Source organism: Felis catus, chromosome D4, assembly GCF_018350175.1.
Source record: "Felis catus isolate Fca126 chromosome D4, F.catus_Fca126_mat1.0, whole genome shotgun sequence".
NCBI classification, from domain to species: Eukaryota; Metazoa; Chordata; class Mammalia; order Carnivora; family Felidae; genus Felis; species Felis catus.
In genome coordinates, this window is record NC_058380.1 from 90,513,944 (window position 1) to 90,533,564 (window position 19,621).

At 57.5% G+C, this 19,621-nt stretch overlaps 1 protein-coding gene across 2 annotated transcripts; it reads left to right on the forward strand.

The window, feature by feature from the left end:
* The first annotated feature begins 5,285 nt into the window (after positions 1-5,285).
* GTF3C5 (general transcription factor IIIC subunit 5) lies at positions 5,286-19,358 on the forward strand. Of its 2 annotated transcripts, none has more exons than XR_441765.5 (11): positions 5,286-5,726; positions 7,870-8,089; positions 9,362-9,560; positions 12,545-12,740; positions 13,895-13,999; positions 15,094-15,208; positions 15,701-15,781; positions 15,972-16,069; positions 16,958-17,044; positions 17,703-17,845; positions 18,696-18,833. XR_441765.5 is itself a non-coding variant. In XM_003996028.6 (11 exons), exons 1-11 carry the CDS (start codon positions 5,580-5,582, stop codon positions 18,848-18,850), a joined length of 1,542 nt encoding a protein of 513 aa, XP_003996077.1. In that variant the 5' UTR covers positions 5,288-5,579; the 3' UTR covers positions 18,851-19,358. The 2 variants fall into 2 exon arrangements, 1 of the variants encoding a protein (XP_003996077.1); XM_003996028.6 differs by having other exon boundaries at positions 5,288-5,726; positions 16,958-17,040; positions 18,696-19,358.
* Positions 19,359-19,621: the final 263 nt, after the last annotated feature.

Sequence of the window (19,621 nt, forward strand, 5' to 3'; positions counted from 1 at the left end):
ACACCACAATCTCTACGGTGACCAGGAAAAGTGTGCCCAACTATTTAATAGAGGGAAAACAGAATAATAAACTATAATGAGTATAAAAGAGGAAGTGAAAGGGGACGGGAAGACACGGAACAGGCAGGACAAATAAAAAAAATAGGAATATAAAAGATGTACACCCAAATTGATCAGCATTGCATTAAATATAAAACCATTAAACACTCCAGTCCAAAGACCAAGGATACTGGGAGGAAGACCAGAGCTATATCCTGTTTACAAGGACACACAAAATCCAAGCAAGCAGAGAGACCGGAAGTGATAGGAAATGATATATACCAGGGAAACACTAACCAAAACACATCTCCCGTAGTGATGTCAGTATCACACGATTCAGACCTTCCTAGAGAGGAAGAGAAACATTTCGGGAGGACTGCAGGGCCGTTGCTAAGTTTGTATACACACAGCAGCGTGGACCTCAATTAGAAACAAAATCGGGGCGCCTGGCTGGCTCGGTCAGTTGAGTGCCAGACTCCTGATCTCAGCTCGGGTCTTGATCTCAGAGTTGTGAGTTCTACTCACCTGCTGGGTGTGGAGCCTGCTTAAAAAGAATAGAAAAAGAAAGAAACAAAGCAAGATTGACAAATCTGAGAGAATAGGCGAGGTCACGACTGCAGTGGGAGGTGGTAATACTTCTCTTATAGACTGAGCAGACTCACACACACGTGTGCACGCATGCGCCCCAGGAAGGATCGAGGACATCGTACCTGACACATTCTTTTTGGATGTACCTGGAACACTTCACAAGGCTGACCATAAAACAAGTCCCAATAAATTTCATTTTAAAAAGATTTATTTTATTATTTATTTTGGGGAGAAGGGGCAGAGAGAGGGGGAAACAGAGGATCTGAAGTGGAATCCGTGCTGATGGCAGAGAGCCCGATGTGGGGCTCGAACCCATGAACTGTGAGATCATGGCCCGAGCCTAAATCAAAAGTTGGGCGCTTAACCCCCTGCGCCACCACCCAGGTGCCCCTGTATTATCACATTTTGATAAAGAACTTCCACTCTAAGTGTTGACGAGAACCAACTTCTCTGCCTCCCATCATTTTTAAAATGTGGTGAAACGCACATGACATTAAAGTTACCGTCTTCACCACTGAAAAAAAAATGTTTTTAAGTTTATTTACTGATTTGCAGAGAGAGAAAGTGCGAGTTGGGGAGGCGCACAGAGAGAGAGAGGGAGAGAGCATCCCGAGCAGTGCTCTACGCTGTCAGTGCACAGCCCAATGCGGGGCTCGCACTCAGGAACCATGAGATCACGACCTGAGCTGCAGTTGGACGCTTACCCACCCAGATGCCCCCAGCTTAACCATTTTTAAGGGCACAGTTCGGTAGCGTTAAGTACACGCACAGCGTTGTGCAGCCATCACCACCGTCAGAACCTTTTCATCTTGCAAACTGAAACCCTAGATCCATGAAACACTAGCTCCCCACTCGCTCTCCTCCCACAGCCCCTGGCAGCCAATGATCTACTCTCTGGATCTATGAACTCGACTGTTCTAGGTACTTCAGGTCAGTGGAATTAGACAGCTTTGGCCTTTTTGTCACTGGCTTCTTTCACATGGCAGAACATTCCCAGGGTTCGTTGATGTTGTAGCATGTGTCAGAATTTCCTTGCTTTTTTAAGGCTAATGTTCCATCGTAGGGGTGGACCACATTTTGCTCACCCATCATCTGTTGATGGACACTTGGATTGCTTCTGCACTTTGGACGTTTAAAAATAATTTTTTTTAACATGTATTCATTTTTGAAAGACAGAGAGAGACACAGCACAAATGGGGGAGGGCTGGACAGAGAGGGAGACACAGAATCCGAAGCAGGCTCCAGGCTCCGAGCTGTCAGAACGGAGCCCGACGCGGGGCTCGAACCCATAGACCGCGAGATTATGACCTGAGCCAAAGTCGGACGCTCAACCGACTGAGCCACCCAGGAGCCCCTCTGCTTTTTTTTTTTTTTCTTTAAAGGTTATTTATTTTGAGAGGCAGAGAGCACGAGCAGGGGAGGAACAGAGAGAGAGAGGAGAGAGAGAATCCCAACCAGGGATTCTGTCAGCGCAGAGCCTGATTCAAGGCTCAAACTCATGAACCGTGAGATCATGACCTAAGCCGAAATCAAGAGGCGGACGGACACTTAACTGACTGAGCCACCCTGGTGCCCCATTCAAGACTCTGCTTTTAATTCCTTTGGGGCCCCTGGATGACTCAGTCACTTAGGCATCTGACTTCAGCTCAGGTCATGATCTCACAGTTCATGAGTTCGAGCCCCACATCAGGCTCTGTGCTGACAACTCAGAGCCTGGAGCCTTCGGATTCTGTGTCTTCCTCTCTCTCTGCCCCTGCCTGCCTCAAAAAGAAATAAAACTTTAAAAAACTGAATTCCTTCGGATATTTACTCAGAAGTGGGATTGTGGATTATATGGTCATTTGACATTTAATTTTTTGAGACCCTGCCATACTTTCGCCCACAGTGGCTGCACATTTTCCATTCCTCTGCTGGAACCTTCCAGACTTGCTTCTGGCTCTGACTGCTAGACTACCTTTGGCCCTGGACCTTCATATCACAACACACCAGGCAGGTGTCACGGAAGGTGCTAGAGTGTGTATGCCTGGAAGCCATTCCTACATAGGACGGCCGGCGACAGATGAACTGTACCCAGGTGCGACTACGGACCACACATATGTATTCCACGCAATCCACACTGAACGTACTCCCAACGGGACTTCCCCTTTGTCAAGTCCCTTAAGTACCTGTGACCACTTCAATGCCTCCCAACACAAGGGCAAGTGGGATGGAGGGCAGGGTAGGTAGAAAGAGACAGTAGTCTTAACCGATTGCAGTTAAAATATCTTACCGTTTTAATTTTTATAAAAACAAACGCCCACGTGAACACAATGATAAGGCACCTCCCAGAGCCTTGCGAAAAAGTACCTGCAATCGAGGGGCCCTGATGTCTCCCATCCGGGTGCTAACCAGGCCCGACCTTGCTTAGCTTCCAAGATCAGACCAGATCCCGCCCGTTCAGGGTGGTATGGCCATAGGCCCTGATATTTAAATTTTATTAGTGTCATTGTAAATTTGCCTCTGCCTGGCACATTTGTGAAACTATTTAACTTGGCAACCTAAACTCCATTTATGAACGACCTTTGAAGCTCAGTCCTGTATTTAACTTTGCTTTGGGATGACAAGCTGCCTAGGGAGGGGAAGGCTCCTGGCGACAGTGGGTCCCACTTTCAGCTGAAAAGAAAACTGAAGCCTCTGAATAAACCCCACTTCCCGGGTCCCCATCGGTTGCATTGGTGGGATTGCGCGGGGAAATTCCTGGACTGGGGAGGGCGTGCAAGGGTGTAGAAGGGGCGTGGCCTCCCTGCGGTCGGACGTGATCGGAAGCTGCTGACCCCGGCTCAGCACAGGACTCCTGGGAACCTCTGTTCCCTGCGCTCACAGCCCATCTCTCCTCCTTCGGCGGCCACTTCCCCTTCTTCCGGGTGTCATGGGCACCGATGACCACCAGGTGGCGACGTTGCCTGCGAGGACGCTCTGTCGCCATCGGGTGGTCAAAAGTGAACACTACTCCTTCTTTCCAATTCTAAGGGCGTAGGGAGAATCCAGCCCCCGCTGGAGAGGAGTTTAAACACCTGTGCGCTTCCCAGACCCAGCGGCCCGGAAAGGAATATTGATTCGGGGGCCCACAGAAAACATTTTCCAAAGCCATCCATGCCCTTCGCTAACACAGAATCAATAACCTCCCAAGCCCAGGGTTCCCCGTAGAAGGGGCTCCCCAGCCAGGACTCAGTATTGACTCATGGGTACCAAACGCATGGGAGTCTGATATAACACACCAATTTATTGATTTACAATTGTAGGGAGGGGTTCAATCCATATACCATTTAGCGTCTCCCTTCTGGAAAATGGAACAAACCACCAGAAAACTGCTTGGTGAGCACGGAATGAGAACAAAAGGACGCGAAAACCTTGAAGGAAATTGCATCTCAAGGCGTGAACAAATGTGGAGGAATGTCCCAGCCTCACTGCGCTGAATCTTCTTTGGTGATAGCAAATGCACCAGTTCCTGCCAGAGAGGCAGGTCAGGGACTGCCAAGTCCTCACATGCGGGGGCCTTTCTTTCATTTTAGGGGACTCCTGGCTGGGTCTTCCAATTATAATATAATGACATATATTTCACACCCAGCTTACAGGTTTTCCTTTTTAAAATACATTTAATGGCCTTTGCAGCCGTTTATGCAGCCTCCTTACATCCTCTAGAGCAATGAAGTAAATCTCCGTTTGATTTAAAAATCATTTCAGAAACCTAGGGTACCCACATCCAAGGGGTCCCCTGCCTTTTTTTTTTTTTTAATTCCTCCTAATATTCGCAAATCCAACCCCTTCTTCTCATTCTCACTGCCACTTCCCTGGCCCGGGCAGCATCTCTTGCCTGGATTATGCAGCGTCTCAGTGGGTTTATCTGAGCGGGCTTCTGCCCTCTCTGATCCATTGTCTACACCACAGCTAGAGTCTTTTACATGCACAAGTCAGATCAAGCCACTCCCGGTATAAAACCCTTCAACGCTTCAACATCGCACTCAGAAAGAGCCGAAAGGTTGGACGCACACATTTTTAGGCTCTGTCTGGCATATGTCGACCTCTGACCCCTCCCTCAATGTCCCCCAGTCTGCTCCCTACAGTTTTGTCCTCTGTCACTTCCTGGAATGGGCCATGCCCCTCGCTTCAGGGTCTCCCACAGGGCCGCTCACTTCATGCTCCGCTCCTCTGTTAGGTTCTGAGTAGTTCCCAGCACACGGTAGGCGCTTAATAACTACGAAACGAGGGACTTCACGCCGCTTTCCGACCCGAGCTCCGGGGTTTTTCTGTGCGTGGACGTGAGGAGAGCTTTCAAAGCGCAACGTCTTCACGCTGGCACTTCCAGGTCCACCTCCCCCCGCCGCCGGAGACTCCTCCCCGGAGCAGCCGGCAGGAGCTGGCACCGGACCCCACGAAAACCCCTCCGCGCTCCGGTCCGGAAATCTACTCAGCGCAGGGACTGTCCGTCGCCGGAAGGCGGGCCGGAAATCTGCCTCGGGACCGCCCCCTAGCCGTCATTGGAAGGAGCCCTAGGAAGGGGCGGGGAGCCGGCCCAGTTCTGGCTCTTCATTGGGTGAAACCTAAGAGCTAGTAGAAGGGGCGGAAGCTGGCTTCCCCCTGACGCTTCATTGGCTAAAAGCGAGAACTGGGCGGTGTCTTACAGTCCGAGTCCCTCTTGGGTTGCTGCGAGCGGCAAACCGTCGTCCCGCCCCTCGGGGTACTCTCATCATTTTAAACACAGAATTGAGGACCAGGCGGTCGATCACCCGGAAACCTTGGGGCCTCCCCTCGGGCCTTTGCTCCCAGAGGCCTCGAGTCTCGCTAAGCCCAGGGATGTAGAGAGACGCGAGCAGCGAGGGAACCCGGAACAATTCTTTGGCGGAACCACTGCGAGAGGCCCCTAGGAACGCGTGGAGGGCCGGACCGCGACGAGCCGGACCAGACGTGCAGGGATGGCGGCGGCGGACGCGGGGCCAGGGACCGCGGTCCCCGTGGACCTGCGGCGCGAGCGACGCATGGTGTGCGTGGAGTACCCAGGCGTGGTGCGCGACGTGTCCAAGATGCTGCCGACTCTGGGCGGCGAGGAGGGCGTCTCCCGGGTGAGAAGCTGGGGTGGGAGGGGGAATCGCGCGGGGGGGGGGGGGGCGGAGTCGCGGGACCTCGGCGGGAGGGACCGCCGAGGGAAGTGTGGTTTCCTTGGTAACGGCGCTTGAGCGGGGCGCTGGGCGGCCAGTGGGCGGGGACTTGCCTTGGAGTGGCGGGAGCGACGGGAGACCCCGAGAGGGGCGGGGTGTCCTTTCCGTCCCCTCCTCCCGGGAGCCGCAGCCTCGGCGGCGCAGCCCGAGCGCAGCTCAGCTGCAGCCCCCGCGGTGTGCTGGGCTGCCCTGTTCTCATTCACAGAGAAGACCCAAGCGCCGCGGATCAAGACCGCTGGCCAACGGGACAGGGGATGAAGTGTGTGGTTAGGGTTAAAGATAGTAATGGCTAGCAACTTCTTCGGTATCAGGCTCAGTTCCAGGTGCTTTACTGACATCTGATCCAAATTAGAACCCTGCCCAGTAGCCACTGACGTCCGCATTTTACAAGGAAACCGAGGCAATTTGTTCAAGGTCTGCAAGAAAATAAGGGAGCTGGGATGAATTCTTGCCTTGTGCAAGGCTCCGGGGAAGTGCTTTTCCGTGCACCAAATGTTGACATGTCTCTTCTGTAGAGAGTCCTTCTCTGCCCTAATTAAAGTGGCCTTAGTAGTTCATACCTGCCTCTTCAATCTGTTAATTGCAGTCTGAAATTGTGTTTTAACGCGTTTATTGTCCTTCTTGGTCGCTTGGCTCTGAGACTGTAAACTGCATGAGAGCAGGACTTGGTCTCTCTTGTTTACTTCTATAGTCCTAACATCCATAACAGTGCCTTCTTCCAAAATACTTGTCAGATGCGTGATTGAATCCTCACAACAATCCAGGGAGTTAGGTACCATTATTCCCACTTTTCAGATAACGATACCAGGAAAGAAAAGCTGGGTCAAAAAACTCCCGCGTGGTGCAGTGGGGGTTTGAACTCATGCATTTCTGCCCTCTGAAGTCTGAACTCTTACCTGCTGCTTCCTCCTCCTTAATGAATATTCAAAACCTGTCATTAAGCACAGGATGCCATAGAGGCCGTTAGTCACGTTTTGTTGTTTGATCCTGATTTATTGACTTTACTGTGGTACTGACAGAATCCTTACTGTCAGTGACCTCAGGGATATTTGTACCCAACTACAGTGAGAGCCTTTGAGAAGACACTGGTCATTGGTTCATTCTGTCAGTGCTTCTTGTGCACGTCCTCTGCCAGATCCACGTCTGGGGTTATTCCCAGCCTCGTGGTCTCATAGGCCAGTGTTTGGCGAGAAGGGATTCCTGAGGGTTGGGCCTCCTTTTAACCTTCTTTCCCTCCACGTTTCCTGAGCACCTCCTAAGGGCCAGGCTGTGTCCTTAGTGTTGGGGAGCCAGCAAACTAGAGAGCAGATGATCTGGGCTCAGTGAGCATCATTGGTGTTTTCATACGCACACAGCTGACACTACTCTTACCCTGTGTGGGCGACACGTGCCGAGTGGTTACCATGACTTAGCAGACTGAGTGTGCTGCATACGTCTGCATACAGCAGTCCTGCGAGGGGGTGCTGTTAGTACCTCGTTTTAAGGAGAACGAACCAAGACTTCAAAAGGAGGAGTGATACTTAGCCATACTCGTGCTTGTTCCTAGTTGATTCCATTTCCTTCGGACCTGGAAACATTTGCACGGAAGTCTGAATAGCAGGACCCTTTGGAGCAGGTAGTTCCTAGAGTAGGAAGGTCAAGACAAGCCACTCCCCCTGCCAACCTCAGTTCCTCCATGGTAAACTCAGGGATGAGAAGACACCCCCTCACCCCCCCCGCCGCAGTCTTGCTGGGAGAGGTGCATGACTGCCCACACCAAACAGGCATCTGCGAGGTGATGGCTTCACTTAACTGGTAGTTATTATCTCCAACTTTCCAGCCTCTCAGAAGGGAGAGACGATCCTCATTTTCTCTCCTACATAAAAAACAGATACCCGGATTTGAAAAATGGGTCTTCTGAGAACTAAAAGCTCAGAATGAAACATCAGCCTCCTGGCCCTTCCCTCGTCAGCTGGGTCACCGTCGGGCTTTTGTTGAGACAGGAGCAGCTCCCTGCCAGCTGCTTAGGCGGCCACTGCTTCACTGTCTTCCTTGGCCTTTGCCACAGATCTACGCAGACCCCACCAAGAGGCTGGAGCTGTACTTCCGGCCCAAGGACCCTTACTGCCACCCGGTATGTGCCAACCGCTTCAGTACCAGCAGCCTGCTGCTGCGGATCAGGAGGAAGACGAAGCGACAGAGGGCGGTGCCGGGTCCTGGGGCCCACCCCGAGGTCACATTCGACATAGAGATGCTTGGCATCATCTCCACCATTTATAAATTTCAAGGTAACTGCAGCTTACTGCATTGGCTTATTTCAGGACCTGTGCCCACACTCCTGCAGGTACTCTGTGGCTCATCCACACAGTGAAGAGGGCCATATATGCTCAGGAATCGGGTGGGGCATGAGCGGAGCGGGACAGCGCAGGCCGTGGACTGTGGGCTCACTGCTATTCCACCTTCTGCATTCTTAAGAAGAGCTCGATTCTATGAGTAATCTTTTAATTTTTAAGGCCACTATGTAGGGCCAAATAGAGCTGGTTAGCAGGCCTCCAATTTTTGACCCTCAGGGTTTTGGAAACTTCCCTAAGGCTTGACCCCCTGCCGGTCTTGCTTCTTGTCTGAAGCCTTCCCAGATCACCCCAGCCCCTTGGGACCTCATGTTCCTTTGAACTCTTGGCCAATTGGGTGTGTCCCGTGGGGCCCTCAATCCAGTTTGCTACCCATAGGGAGCCCCAGTGAGGAGGCAGTAAGGGATGGGATGAGGAGGGCAAGTAAGGAACAGCAAGTCTGTTTGGGTGGGTAGCTTGGCTTCCCTCAGCCTTGGGCTCTCGTCCGAACAGTGTGGGGCCCTGGTTCCTTAGACCCTCGCGGAGGGTCCGGGTCAGGGGTGCCGTGAAGGGGCTCGTTCGCGCACACTGGAGGCACTTGGCAGGTTACTAGCCGAGCCTTAGGAACGTGTGGTTGCAGCTGCAGTTCTAGGAGAGAATCTGACCAGAATAAAGATTGAGAAGGAAGAGGGGGCTAGAAAGTGGCAAGAAACGAAACCAGGGTTGGGACCCCTGCGTTGGGCATTTTGAACGTCAGTCTTTCCGGTGGAACGTGGTAGTCACCGAAGAGGGCCGTCCTTCCTGGGGCAGGGTCTTCCGTGATTCATCTTCTGTCTGTGTACTTGAGCCAGCACCCCTCGGCTTAGTGCGCGTCCCAGACAGCAGCACCGCCCCACCTGGGAGCTCATGGGAGGTACAGCATCCTGCAGCCTTCGGCAGGGTCCCCCGTGAGGCGTGTGCACGTTACGTTTCAGGAAGCACTGACCCAGACCGTAGCCTCACGTCCCACATAAGCCCTCAGCCCCTCCGCGTGAGTCCAGGTGCGCGGAGTCAAGTGCACAGAAGTTTCCGGAAGGGTGTCCTTTCGGCTCCCGCCAGCGTTGCCTGGCAACGCCCACCGCACGGCTCCCTCGACGCCTGCCGAGAAGACGTAGGTGTGGGTGCGTAGCAGCTGCCAGTTCCTGGGAGGGGGTAAGAGGGTGTCTGCCATCTGGCCCCCTCTCTTTCCAGGAATGTCCGACTTCCAGTACTTGGCTGTGCACACGGAGGCGGGCGGCAGGTGCGTGTCTATGTATGACAAAGTGCTCATGCTAAAGCCTGAGAAGGAGAGTTTCTTCCACCAGGAGCTGCCGCTCTACATCCCCCCGCCCATCTTCTCTCGGCTGGACACCCCGGTGGACTATTTCTACCGACCGGAGACACAGCACCGGTAAGCCCCACCCCCACCCCCACTACGGCATCAGGGTTCAGAGCAAGGGCCCTGCGGTCACAGGGCCTGGGTCTGAGGCTCACCTCTGCCACTCGCGAGTCAGGCAGCCAGCACTGCCGGCTTCGCTCAAGCCCGTGGCTGCAGTGCCTCGAGACACAGAGCAGCCGGTGACTGTGCCCCAGCTGGAGGCCTCGCTCCGAACTCCCCGCACCATGGAGAGTGAATCAGGATGTCACCCTCAGCCTTGAAGTCCCATCCCCAAAAGCATGAAACACTTAGAAGGGTGAGTGCCTGGCAGTTTGGTAGAATAAGCAAGTGACCAGTCCATTCGTAGGGAGGTGGCTAATGGAATCACAGCCCTTCTGTGCCAGGGAGCACCACGTGGCCTCAGACAGCAGGTTCGTGGACTGACGTGGCACTTGCCCAGGGTACCTCGCTCTGTGAAGAAAGCAGGCGTAGGAGTACGTTCTATAGCATGAAAGTAAGCTGTGGTATGATCATAGAAATCTAGAAAGATCTGGAAGATTGGGCCCAGAGCAGTTATCTCTAGAAGGTGAGAGAATGTTCTTTCCTCACTAACTCTTGCCATCAACAAGCACTGACTGCCTGTTGTGGCCTGGGGCGCTCCTCGGAGCCTGTGTCAGCATCAGCCGAGAACAGCACAGCACATAGGAGGTCCTGTGCTGGGCGGGGCCAAGAGCTGGATGGAACACAAGCAGATGATGAGTGAGCAAGGGGCCCGTGGCCTGGTGCACGTCTCAGAGGAGATCAAAGGGGTGTGGGTCATAAGGGGCAGTGAGTGGGCTGAGGGCTGGGGGCCCCCAGAGGGGCTGACATTTGAAACAGACCTGGGCGATGACACAGCTGGGTAGGTGAAGATCCGGGGAGAACGTTCTAGAACAGAGGATTGGCACATGCAGAGTGGTCGCAGAGTGAGCCTGGGTGCGTGGTAGGGGTGAGAGTCTCATGGGCATGGTAAGGGGCCTAGATTTGGTCCGAAGGAGAAGGTATGTTCTCTTCCTTTAACAAAATATGGAGAGTTCCAGACATAGCCCAAAGTAGTGAGAATTATCTAGTGGAGGCCGGGCTGCGGTAGCAGCTTCAGCGGCTGGCACCGGTCTGCTGCTTGCCCGAGCTCGAGCCCCAGCCCGGCAGCGCGGCCTCGAGAACGCACCCTGCGTGCCTCCTGCGGGGAAGGGCTTGTTTTCTTACACGACCCTGCTGAACCTGCCGCTCTGTCACCAGAGCGAGGAGCCTTCCATGTTCCCCGGCACCTTCCGGCACCGGTCCGCTCGCAGTCTCCCCAGCCAGAAGCGGGCCACGCGGCAGCCTCTTCGCGGCCCTCGGCCTGTTGGATCCGTAGCCCCCACTCCCTCCTGACCGCAGGAGCAAGTGGTGGTTAGATGGGCAAAACGTGACAGAAATGTGGAAGCGGAAAGGGTCAGCCGCGCCCTCCCGGCCCGCAACCCTCCACATGGGATGATGGAGTTTTCCGTGTGTGTGTTCTAGTCGGCTGTCCTCGGCACAGGAGTTTTAGGGGAGAGACCATGTGCGTATTTCTGAAATGTTCTGATTATTTTTATCCCACAAGCATTTTACTCTCACAGAGTCAGAGACGGACAAAATACACAGAAGAAGAAGATAGGCCCTCTGCACTGCTGGCCCTGGCTGGCAGTGGCTGAGTCACCCTCTGTCCCCTAGGGCCAGTAGGCAGCTGCTCTGAAGCTTCTGACGGGGTGATAAGGGAGGAAGGCTGGCCGCCATGTGGTTTATCGATTTTCCAGCAAATGGAAAGAACCTGCCTTTCTTCCCAGGGCCCCCATCGATCTTTCTGCCCTGCTGGCCCCTCTGTGGGTCCAGGGAGGTCCGGCTTCCTACAGGACGACGGGCAGAGGAAGGCTGGCCTGATGGGGGTCTCTTGTCCTTGAGGAAGTTAGCAGGGAGTCCTTTCCCTGTGCTGACGGGCCCCGGCGGGCAGCCGCTCCTTGCTGTGCTCTGGCGGCGGGCTGCCAGGGCTGGAGTGAGCCGCCACCCGTGCCTTCCCTCTTGGGAGTGGTCGGGGTCTCGAGGGGTAGCCTTGAAAAGCGGGTAATGTTGTACCTGTTCAGGATGGTTCCTAATGGAGTCATGTTACAAAAAAAGGCACAGACTTGCTCCCGTCTTTGTAATTGTGTTTTCCAGTGTGAAAAATCACCTTGTTCCTTGTAAGTATACAGGTGGTTTGTACTCGTGTAGAAAATGAAGGTAAAATGGAAACAAATTTAAGAGGTAGCAATCACCTGAATGAAAACCTATGATGTCCAGGCCCACTTTAAAATGTATTTCAGAAGAATCTCGGGGTTTGGGGTGAGGTACAGATGCGATGGCAGTCACTGTTGGAGCTCGTGATGGATTGTGGGGCTTCTGGAGGCTGTTCTCCCTGCTTTCGCCTAGGCTTGACATTCATGACCTCCCCCCTCAGCGACAGCCGGGCCTGGTGCCCAACGAGAGACCTGAGCAGACGTGGCGTTAGAATGCTCACTCGCTTCCAGCCTCTGTGCTGTATGATGGTAGTTCGGTAACGTCCGTCTTCCCTGCACCTGCCTGTTGCAGAGATGCTTCTGGGCCGAACGCGCTCTTTCGGAGGGAGGCAGGACAGGCGTCACCGGGCCCCTGGCCGGCCTCCCCCGGTGGGAGTCCCGGCTCTGTCCGCACGAGCTCTGACTCCAGGCGGCTTTCTGGCTGCTGTCGGTTACCTCGTAGGAAATTGGTTCCCTCCTCGTGGAATTGTTTTGGGGTTAAATAAGCGAATCATAAAAGCGTGGCTGTTGCCTGACAGCTGATCAGCCGTGTCCTGAGTGGCCGTGCCTTTCCCTGACCTCACTGCTCCGCCTGACGGGCAGGCGGCTGGCGTCACAGCCCGGGGGGCTCCCTGCCTGGTCCGGTCAGGCCCGTGCCTGGGGTCTCCTTGGCACCCGGGCCCACGCCAGCTCTCTCTGCCCCAGGGAAGGCTACAACAACCCCCCTGTCTCAGGCGAGAACCTGATCGGCCTGAGCAGGGCCCGGCGCCCCCACAATGCCATCTTCGTCAACTTTGAGGAGGACGAGGTGCCCGTGCGGCCCCTGGAGGCTGCGGTGCAGACGTGGAGGAGGATCTCCACCAACCCGGTGGACCGGAAGGTGGAGGAGGAGCTGAGGAAGGTGAGCTCGGGGCGGCCTCCTCACGGACCACCCCCCGGGAACCCGGCCGGGCCCCCCTTCCCCCCCCCCCCCCCCCCCCCGCCGTCCCTCGTCATTTTGCCTTCGGCTGTGCTGACTTTTTAAAACCGGTTCGTCGGCACGTGGGAGCTTTTCACCTCCAGATGTCACACGTCAAAGCCATGCTGGCACAAGCCGGTTCCTTGGGGGCGCAAAGCAATCGGTACCTCGTCTGCTTGTGACTTCACGGTGGCACCCGGGTTTCGGAAGCTTTTGCTCATGCATCGTTGGAGCAAGAGACCACACGGAGCACCTCCTGTGCTTCATCCCCAGCAAGCTGGAGGGGACCGAGTGGCCTTCTGCCCGTCCCCTGGCTGGCAGGTCCTGGGAGAGCCGTGGGGCCTCTCACTCCTGCCTCTACAGGCACAGACGGCAGGTTCTCAGTGAGACCACATTGCTGCTGGCCGAGGCTCACCTCTTCCCTTGCCGAAGCAGACTGTTCCCTTGGGGTTTTTTTCTTAAAGAGACTGTGTGGACACCTTTCTAGCAGTCACTGGTCGCTGGAGGTGGTACCTGGGGGACCGCTGTCCGAGGCCCTTCCGTGTTCTCTGGACACAGTCCAGTCCGCAGCCTGGCGTAGGGCGCTTCCAGCCCTGGCCCTGCCATGCACCAGCCACACTGGCCTCCTGCGGTCCTCTCTTGGGCCTGGCCGTCCGCTTCGGCCTTTACGATAGACCAGCTCAGGCTCCACCCTCTAGGCTGGAGCTGCTTGGGGTCCCAGGACACTGGCGTGTCCCCCTCTTGGCCCTGCCCTGGCTTCTTTGTTCATCTGCCTCCCCCACTGCCCTGTGAGCTGCATGAGGACAGAGACCGTGTCTTTCGTGGTCATTTCCGGACACGGAAGTCCGGAGGTCCTGCAGCCACACCTGACCTGTGCTGGGTGTGCGGGGCTCCACTTGTGAAGGCAGGGATAGTGAGTGGGTGCCGCCGGGCCCAAAGGCTGCCGTGTGCTTGTCAGCAGCTGCTCTCTGCCAGCTCCTCCCCCAAAGGGTCTGCTGGGGGCTAGGCCAGTCCGGAGAGGCAGAGCCGGTGGGGGGGAGGGGCGGGAGGCTGCTGGTGCTCATCCTGGTCTCTGCCTTGACCCCCCCACCCCCCAGCTGTTTGAAATCCGTCCCATCTGGTCACGTAACGCTGTCAAGGCCAACATCAGCGTCCACCCTGACAAGCTCAAGGTTCTGCTGCCCTTCGTGGCCTATTACATGGTGAGTGTCTGCCCAGCCTGGCACCTTGGGTCCCGCCAGGATTGCCCTGATCTCTGCTGTGACCTCCCAGAGCCACAGCAAAGCTGGCGGCTCGGTCCTGGTGCCCCCGGGAGGCCTGTTACAGCCCCAGGCAGGTCCCCTACAGCCTCCTCAGCAATGCTAGCCGTCCCTCGGCGATCTTAGGATTAGAGAGTAATCGCATAACTTCTGAATAAAGGGATTGTATGCTTTTAAACGATCTCACATCGAGAACCTTCTAAGGACCAGGCGCTGGGTTAAATGCCGTGTACTTGTTACATCCTTTGTTCCTCCCTGGGGGGTGGCAACAGGATTCCCTTCTTCCTCTGAGGCAGAGCCAAGGCTCAGAGAGGTACCTCGATGTGCCAGGGTCCTGTAGCCAGCACGTGACACAGCCACTGGGACCCCAGCCTGTTGGGCTGCAGAGACCAGGCTCCCTAACCACAGGGCCCCCAGCCTTGGCTCATTCTACCCGGGCAGAGTGGGGTGGGGGTGGGGCAGACCCACCTTGGACTCGGTCCAGGAGGGCACAGAGATGAGGTGTCATTACTGAGGTTGCCAAAGGTGCCGGAGGAAGGCGTCCTACCTGCCGAGGGTCCCCACATGGAGCACTGGGAGGCAAGCCTGAGATGTGACCATAACGGCCATGACAGATGGGGCACGAAGAAGGCTCATCCCTCCTGTGCTTGGACCCCAGACTTCAGAGAGCGGCTGTCTGTCTTTTAGCATAGGCTTTCTAGACATAAGGGCTTCAGGAGTACTGTTTGGGGACAGTATATCCTGTCCATTAGGATGGCAGTAACATTTATTGGGCACTTATGATGTGCCAGGTGCCGTGGTGAAGGCTCCCGGGTTATCATCTCATTTAATACTCACAGAAACAGTGGAAAAGGGGGCTCCTGTCCTCTCGAACAGGAAGACCAAGTGGCCTGCCCAAGGTGACAGAGCTGCACCCGGCAGAACCGGGGTGGGGTTCCAGAGCTGTGTCCCCAACTCATGTCCCCCCAGGCCTACATCTCTGAGGGAGCCAGGGACCAGCCTTGGCCCCACCCCACACTCCCGCCTTTTGTCCCCAGATAACAGGCCCCTGGAGAAGCCTGTGGATCCGATACGGGTATGATCCCCGAAAAAACCCAGATGCCAAAATTTATCAAGTCCTTGACTTCCGAATCCGTTGTGGAATGAAATACGGTAAAAATTACTAACACCTTGGTTTTCTTTCTCTCTCTCGATGTCTTTTTTTCTACAGCATTCTCTTCTGTAATGGGAATGTATCCCTATGGCGAAGATAAAAGAGTCTTTTCCTCCTGGGTGAGATCTCTGCAGAATAGCAGAGAGATGGGGATCCCAGCCTGGGTCCCAGCTCCACCATTGGCCTTCGAGCCGCTAAACTCGTTATTCGTGCCCTCGGTCCTTCCACCTGTTCTGGTTCCTGCGGTGGGGGCCGGGCACCCAATACCGCCTGGTCCCCAGGCCTGCAGTGAGGCACCGCACGCAGAGCGCCAGCACGCAGTCCCGTGTGGTTGGTGCCGTAAGGGTGGCCGCTGGGGCCTGGGGGCCTGGAGTCCCCTTCTCAGGAGCCGGCCCCAGCGAACCCTGGTGCGTGACTAGCGCAAAGCCACTTCTGATGGCCAGGAGGGCCCTGCACCCGCATGCACCCGACACACCCTTCCTCGTCCGTAGGTTACGCCCCGAGTGATATGCCTGTCAAGGCCAAGCGCAGCACCTACAACTACAGCCTCCCCATCACTGTCAAAAAGATGCGTAAGTGCCCCGGCTCGCCCTGTGGATCAGGCTGATTTGCCCTCACGGAGACGCTGAGGGAGGTGGGCATCAGCATGCTGGGGTGGGGTGGGGTGGGGTACAGTGGGGCTTCCCAAGGGGCCAGTGCTCTAGGAGGGGTGGGGAGAAACGTCCTCCCGGATTCCAAAGTATTGTTGCTGTCCCCTTGCAGCCAGCCAGCTCGTCACCATGCACGACCTGAAGCAGGGCCTGGGCCCGTCGGGGACAGGTGGCACGCGGAAATCGACCTCTAACAAGTACAAGCTCAAGGTGGGTGCCCCTGAGCCCCAAAGGAGAGCATCCGCCTGCCCGGTTGGGGGTGCGGTGGACCGTGGAGAGGAGGCACCCCCCTCGTGCAGGCCAGACGCGCGCACACACACTCGCACATACGCTCATCTCCCGGGTCGAGGCCACCAGGAGGGGCTTTGACCGAGGCAGCTCTTCCCACCTGGTGCCTCTGCACAGCTCCCAGCTTCCAGGATGGCCTTGGGGAGCACAGTGAGAGCTCAGGGTGTGAGCCGCCCAGCCCCCGGGGCCTCGACCATCTGGGCAGAAAGGCAGTGGCCGGTGTCAGCGGGGAGCGCAACACCGGCAGCTGTGCGTGGCTGCCCTCTGTGAGCCCGTGGCCGCCACCCGGACCGGCCCAGTGGGGCAGGTGCCCACACGCACGCGGGGCCACGGCAGACCACCTGGCCCCGCTGTGGGGGCTCACGGGCTTACGGGGTCCTTGGCTCACCGGACGTGGGATTCCGTGGGCCTCCCGCCCACTCGGGCTGCTGTGAGTTGCACCCCCAGCCTCGGCTCAGCTGTCTCGTAGGGGACACGTGCCAGGGGCACATGCAGCAGAGGGGGGGAGGGCGGGCAGCGTGCAGGGCAGCAGAACGGGACCGGTTGGTAGGAGGCGGTGAGGAATGAGGGCGCACCGCGAGGGCCCGCGAAGCTGTCACGACAGCCCGCGCCATACCGTGGCCGGCCACGCGGGCGGCTCATGGTCGCGGGGGCCGGGGGACCCCTCCTGGGGAGTCGGAGCCTCTGCGTGCCTACTCCCGGCCTCTGGCCTGTCTGCGCCGCCTGAGTCCAGGGGAAGAGCCGGGCCCGCCGGGTGTGGACTGGCCAGGGCGAGCTCCGACCCACCTTCCCGCCCTGTCCTCTCCCCAGGACTCGGTCTACGTCTTCCGGGAGGGGGCCCTGCCGCCCTATCGCCAGATGTTCTACCAGTTATGTGACCTGAATGTGGAAGAGTACGTACGTGAAGGGGCCCTGAGACGCCAGGGTGAGGAGGGCGGGGCTCGGGACCAAGGTGTCCCGAAGCTGTTCCGCTCGGCCCGTCTCGGCGGGAAGCCCTGCCCGGGGCGGTGGGCACCACGGGGCTCCCGCGTCAGCCTGGCGGCCGCTGGGGACCATTTCCAGGGTCTACCTGGGCTGCGCCTCTGAGCTGCGGTGCCAGGCTGGGCGCCGACGTGTCTTGTGGTTGAGTCTTGGGCCTCTCCCTTCTCTGCCCCCGTGGAGGTCTAGGACCCGGTGCCTGATCCTCCCCAACGGACCAGAATCCCAGGAGCCTTTCACCCAGTTCTTACGGTGTTTAAAGAAGGGGTGGGGGGAGCTGGGATGGGAAGAGACGGGAGCACGTCAGACACGGCCTGAAATCTGGTGAGGGCCGGGGGTTCTCACAGGAGAGCGTGCACGGCCGCATCCCGCTTTGTGCGCACCTTGGGGTCGGGGGCCACGCCGGTTAAGGACCTTGGCTGGGAGTGTCCTGCGTCCCGTGGGTGTTCAGTCCTGTGCTCGCGCCCCCGCGCAGCCGTCCGAGTGCTGTTTTTCCAGGCACGGCCCCACCTCTGCCAAACCCTTATGGCACCTGTGGGCAGAAAGCCCACCCGAGACGCCGTGTCCTGACCCCCAGGTTACAGAGAATCATTCACCGCAACGACGGGGCCGAGAACTGCTGCACAGAGCGAGATGGCTGGTGCCTCCCCAAGACCAGTGACAACCTGAGGGACACCATGTCCCTCATGATCCGGCAGACCATCCGCTCCAAGAGGCCTGGTGAGAGCCGATCGGGGTAAAGGGATGCCCCGCTCTGGGGACAGAGCAAGTCTCCCTAGCGGACCCATCCCCCAAGAAATTGCACCCGGGTGGAATCGTCCCACCCCCCGCCAGGAGCCGGTCCCCCCGCCTGCCCACCAGGTCTCCACGGGTGGGAGTCACGGTGCTCAGCCTGGGGGCTAAGGCAGGAGACGGGCCCGGAGGACCGGGCTGGAGCAGGGCTGGTGCTGCCATCGGAGCCACTGCTTTGTGCCCTGACACCACCCTCCCTCTTCCAGCCACGTGTGGGCACGTTTGGCCTGTCGTCTTGCACTCGGAGAGCAGGGGCAGTGGGGGGGGGGGGGGGTGAGGAAGAGGAGTGGGCGCTCCTGGTCTGCGGGTGTGATGAGGGGCGGGGGAGAGTGAGCACGGCTTCCTCCCAGACCATCTGTGCTCCACGGAGCTGATGGGAGCAGGGGTCTCAGCCCCGTTTGGGACACGGCCTCTCGGAGAATCCTCCCGAGGCCGCGGACCTTCTCCCCAGAGAAAAGCACTCACGCAAAATGTCCTGTGCATTCTCGGGGTCCCTTGGACCCGTGAAGCCACCCAGCCTCCTCCGGGGGGAGGTGGTTTTCAAAGCCGTTGGCCTCATACTCCCCTGAAGCGCTTGTAAAACTGCAGAGTGCTGGTCCCCCAGCCCCCGCGCCCCCCAGAGCGGCTTCCCCAGGGCTTGAGCCCAGCCGCCCATAAGTGTCAGTAGGCCTCCAGGAGCCTGATTGCTGGTCTGGAGGCTGGGACCGCCAGTAGCTGGGCTGGGGGACACCGGGGAAGCCTGTGCTGGGACACACACGGCCTTGTCTCCCGGCCCCAGCTCTCTTCTCCAGCCCGACCAAGGCTGATGGCGGGAAAGAACAGCTGACGTACGAGTCTGGGGAAGACGAGGACGAGGAGGAGGAGGAGGAGGACTTCAAGCCATCCGACGGCAGTGAGAACGAGATGGAGACCGAGATTCTGGACTACGTGTGACATAGACCTACAGCCACGGCTGGGCCTCCTTGATCAGACGAGACTGGTGACAGTGCCAGGACAAGCCGTGGCTCCCCAGTGCTGCCCACAGCAACCAGAACGGCCCTAGGAGACCCCTCAGAGGAAAGCTGGGACCCCGGCACTGGGTGCCATTGACCCGGGTCCTGCCCATCTGCCCCAGACACCTGCTGCTCCGGGATGCCCTCTGGCCCGGGGTGCCTGGGGACACCTCCAGAGGTTGTCACCTGGCTCTGTGCAGCCGTGAGCCAGCCCGGTGTCCAGTGGGCTGAGCCGATGGCCACCACCTCTCTATGGCTGAGAACAGCTGGCGGTGGAGACGATGTGGCCTGAAGATGCTGCTCTTGCCTTGGAGGTTATGGCTGATGGCAGTCCTGGCGTGAGGAAGCTATTCTGCGGTCACAGATGGGCGAAGACGGCCCTCGCATTTGGATCCCATCCTCCTGGGGCCCAGCTGGAATCGTCCCGATCAAATACACTTCCCCAAGGAGTCTTGGTGTCTCAGTGGGGGGGGGGGGGGGGGATTGGAGCCACAGTGGAGTTTCCTCTGGAGGTCGGGTGAGCGCGGCTCAAGTACGTACGCGTCAGGCCGCAGACGGTCCCGCAGCCTCGAGCCGATCCCTTACTACTCCTCACAGGCGTGTTCTTGAGAGGCTCGTGGGGAAACCGACCCTGTTGCCTCTGAGCTCCCTGCTGTGTAGCCAGAGGGGGTGCACGTTCCTGGTGGGGCCGAGGCTGCCCTCCCTGGGGAGC

Coding starts and splice junctions, on each gene's coding strand:
- GTF3C5 (XM_003996028.6), top strand. CDS start 5,580: ATGGCGGCGGCGGACGCGGGGCCAGGGACCGCGGTCCCCGTGGACCTG. Junction 12,741..13,894: donor TGGAGGAGGAGCTGAGGAAG/GTGAGCTCGGGG, acceptor CCCACCCCCCAG/CTGTTTGAAATCCGTCCCAT. Junction 14,000..15,093: donor CCTTCGTGGCCTATTACATG/GTGAGTGTCTGC, acceptor TTTTGTCCCCAG/ATAACAGGCCCCTGGAGAAG.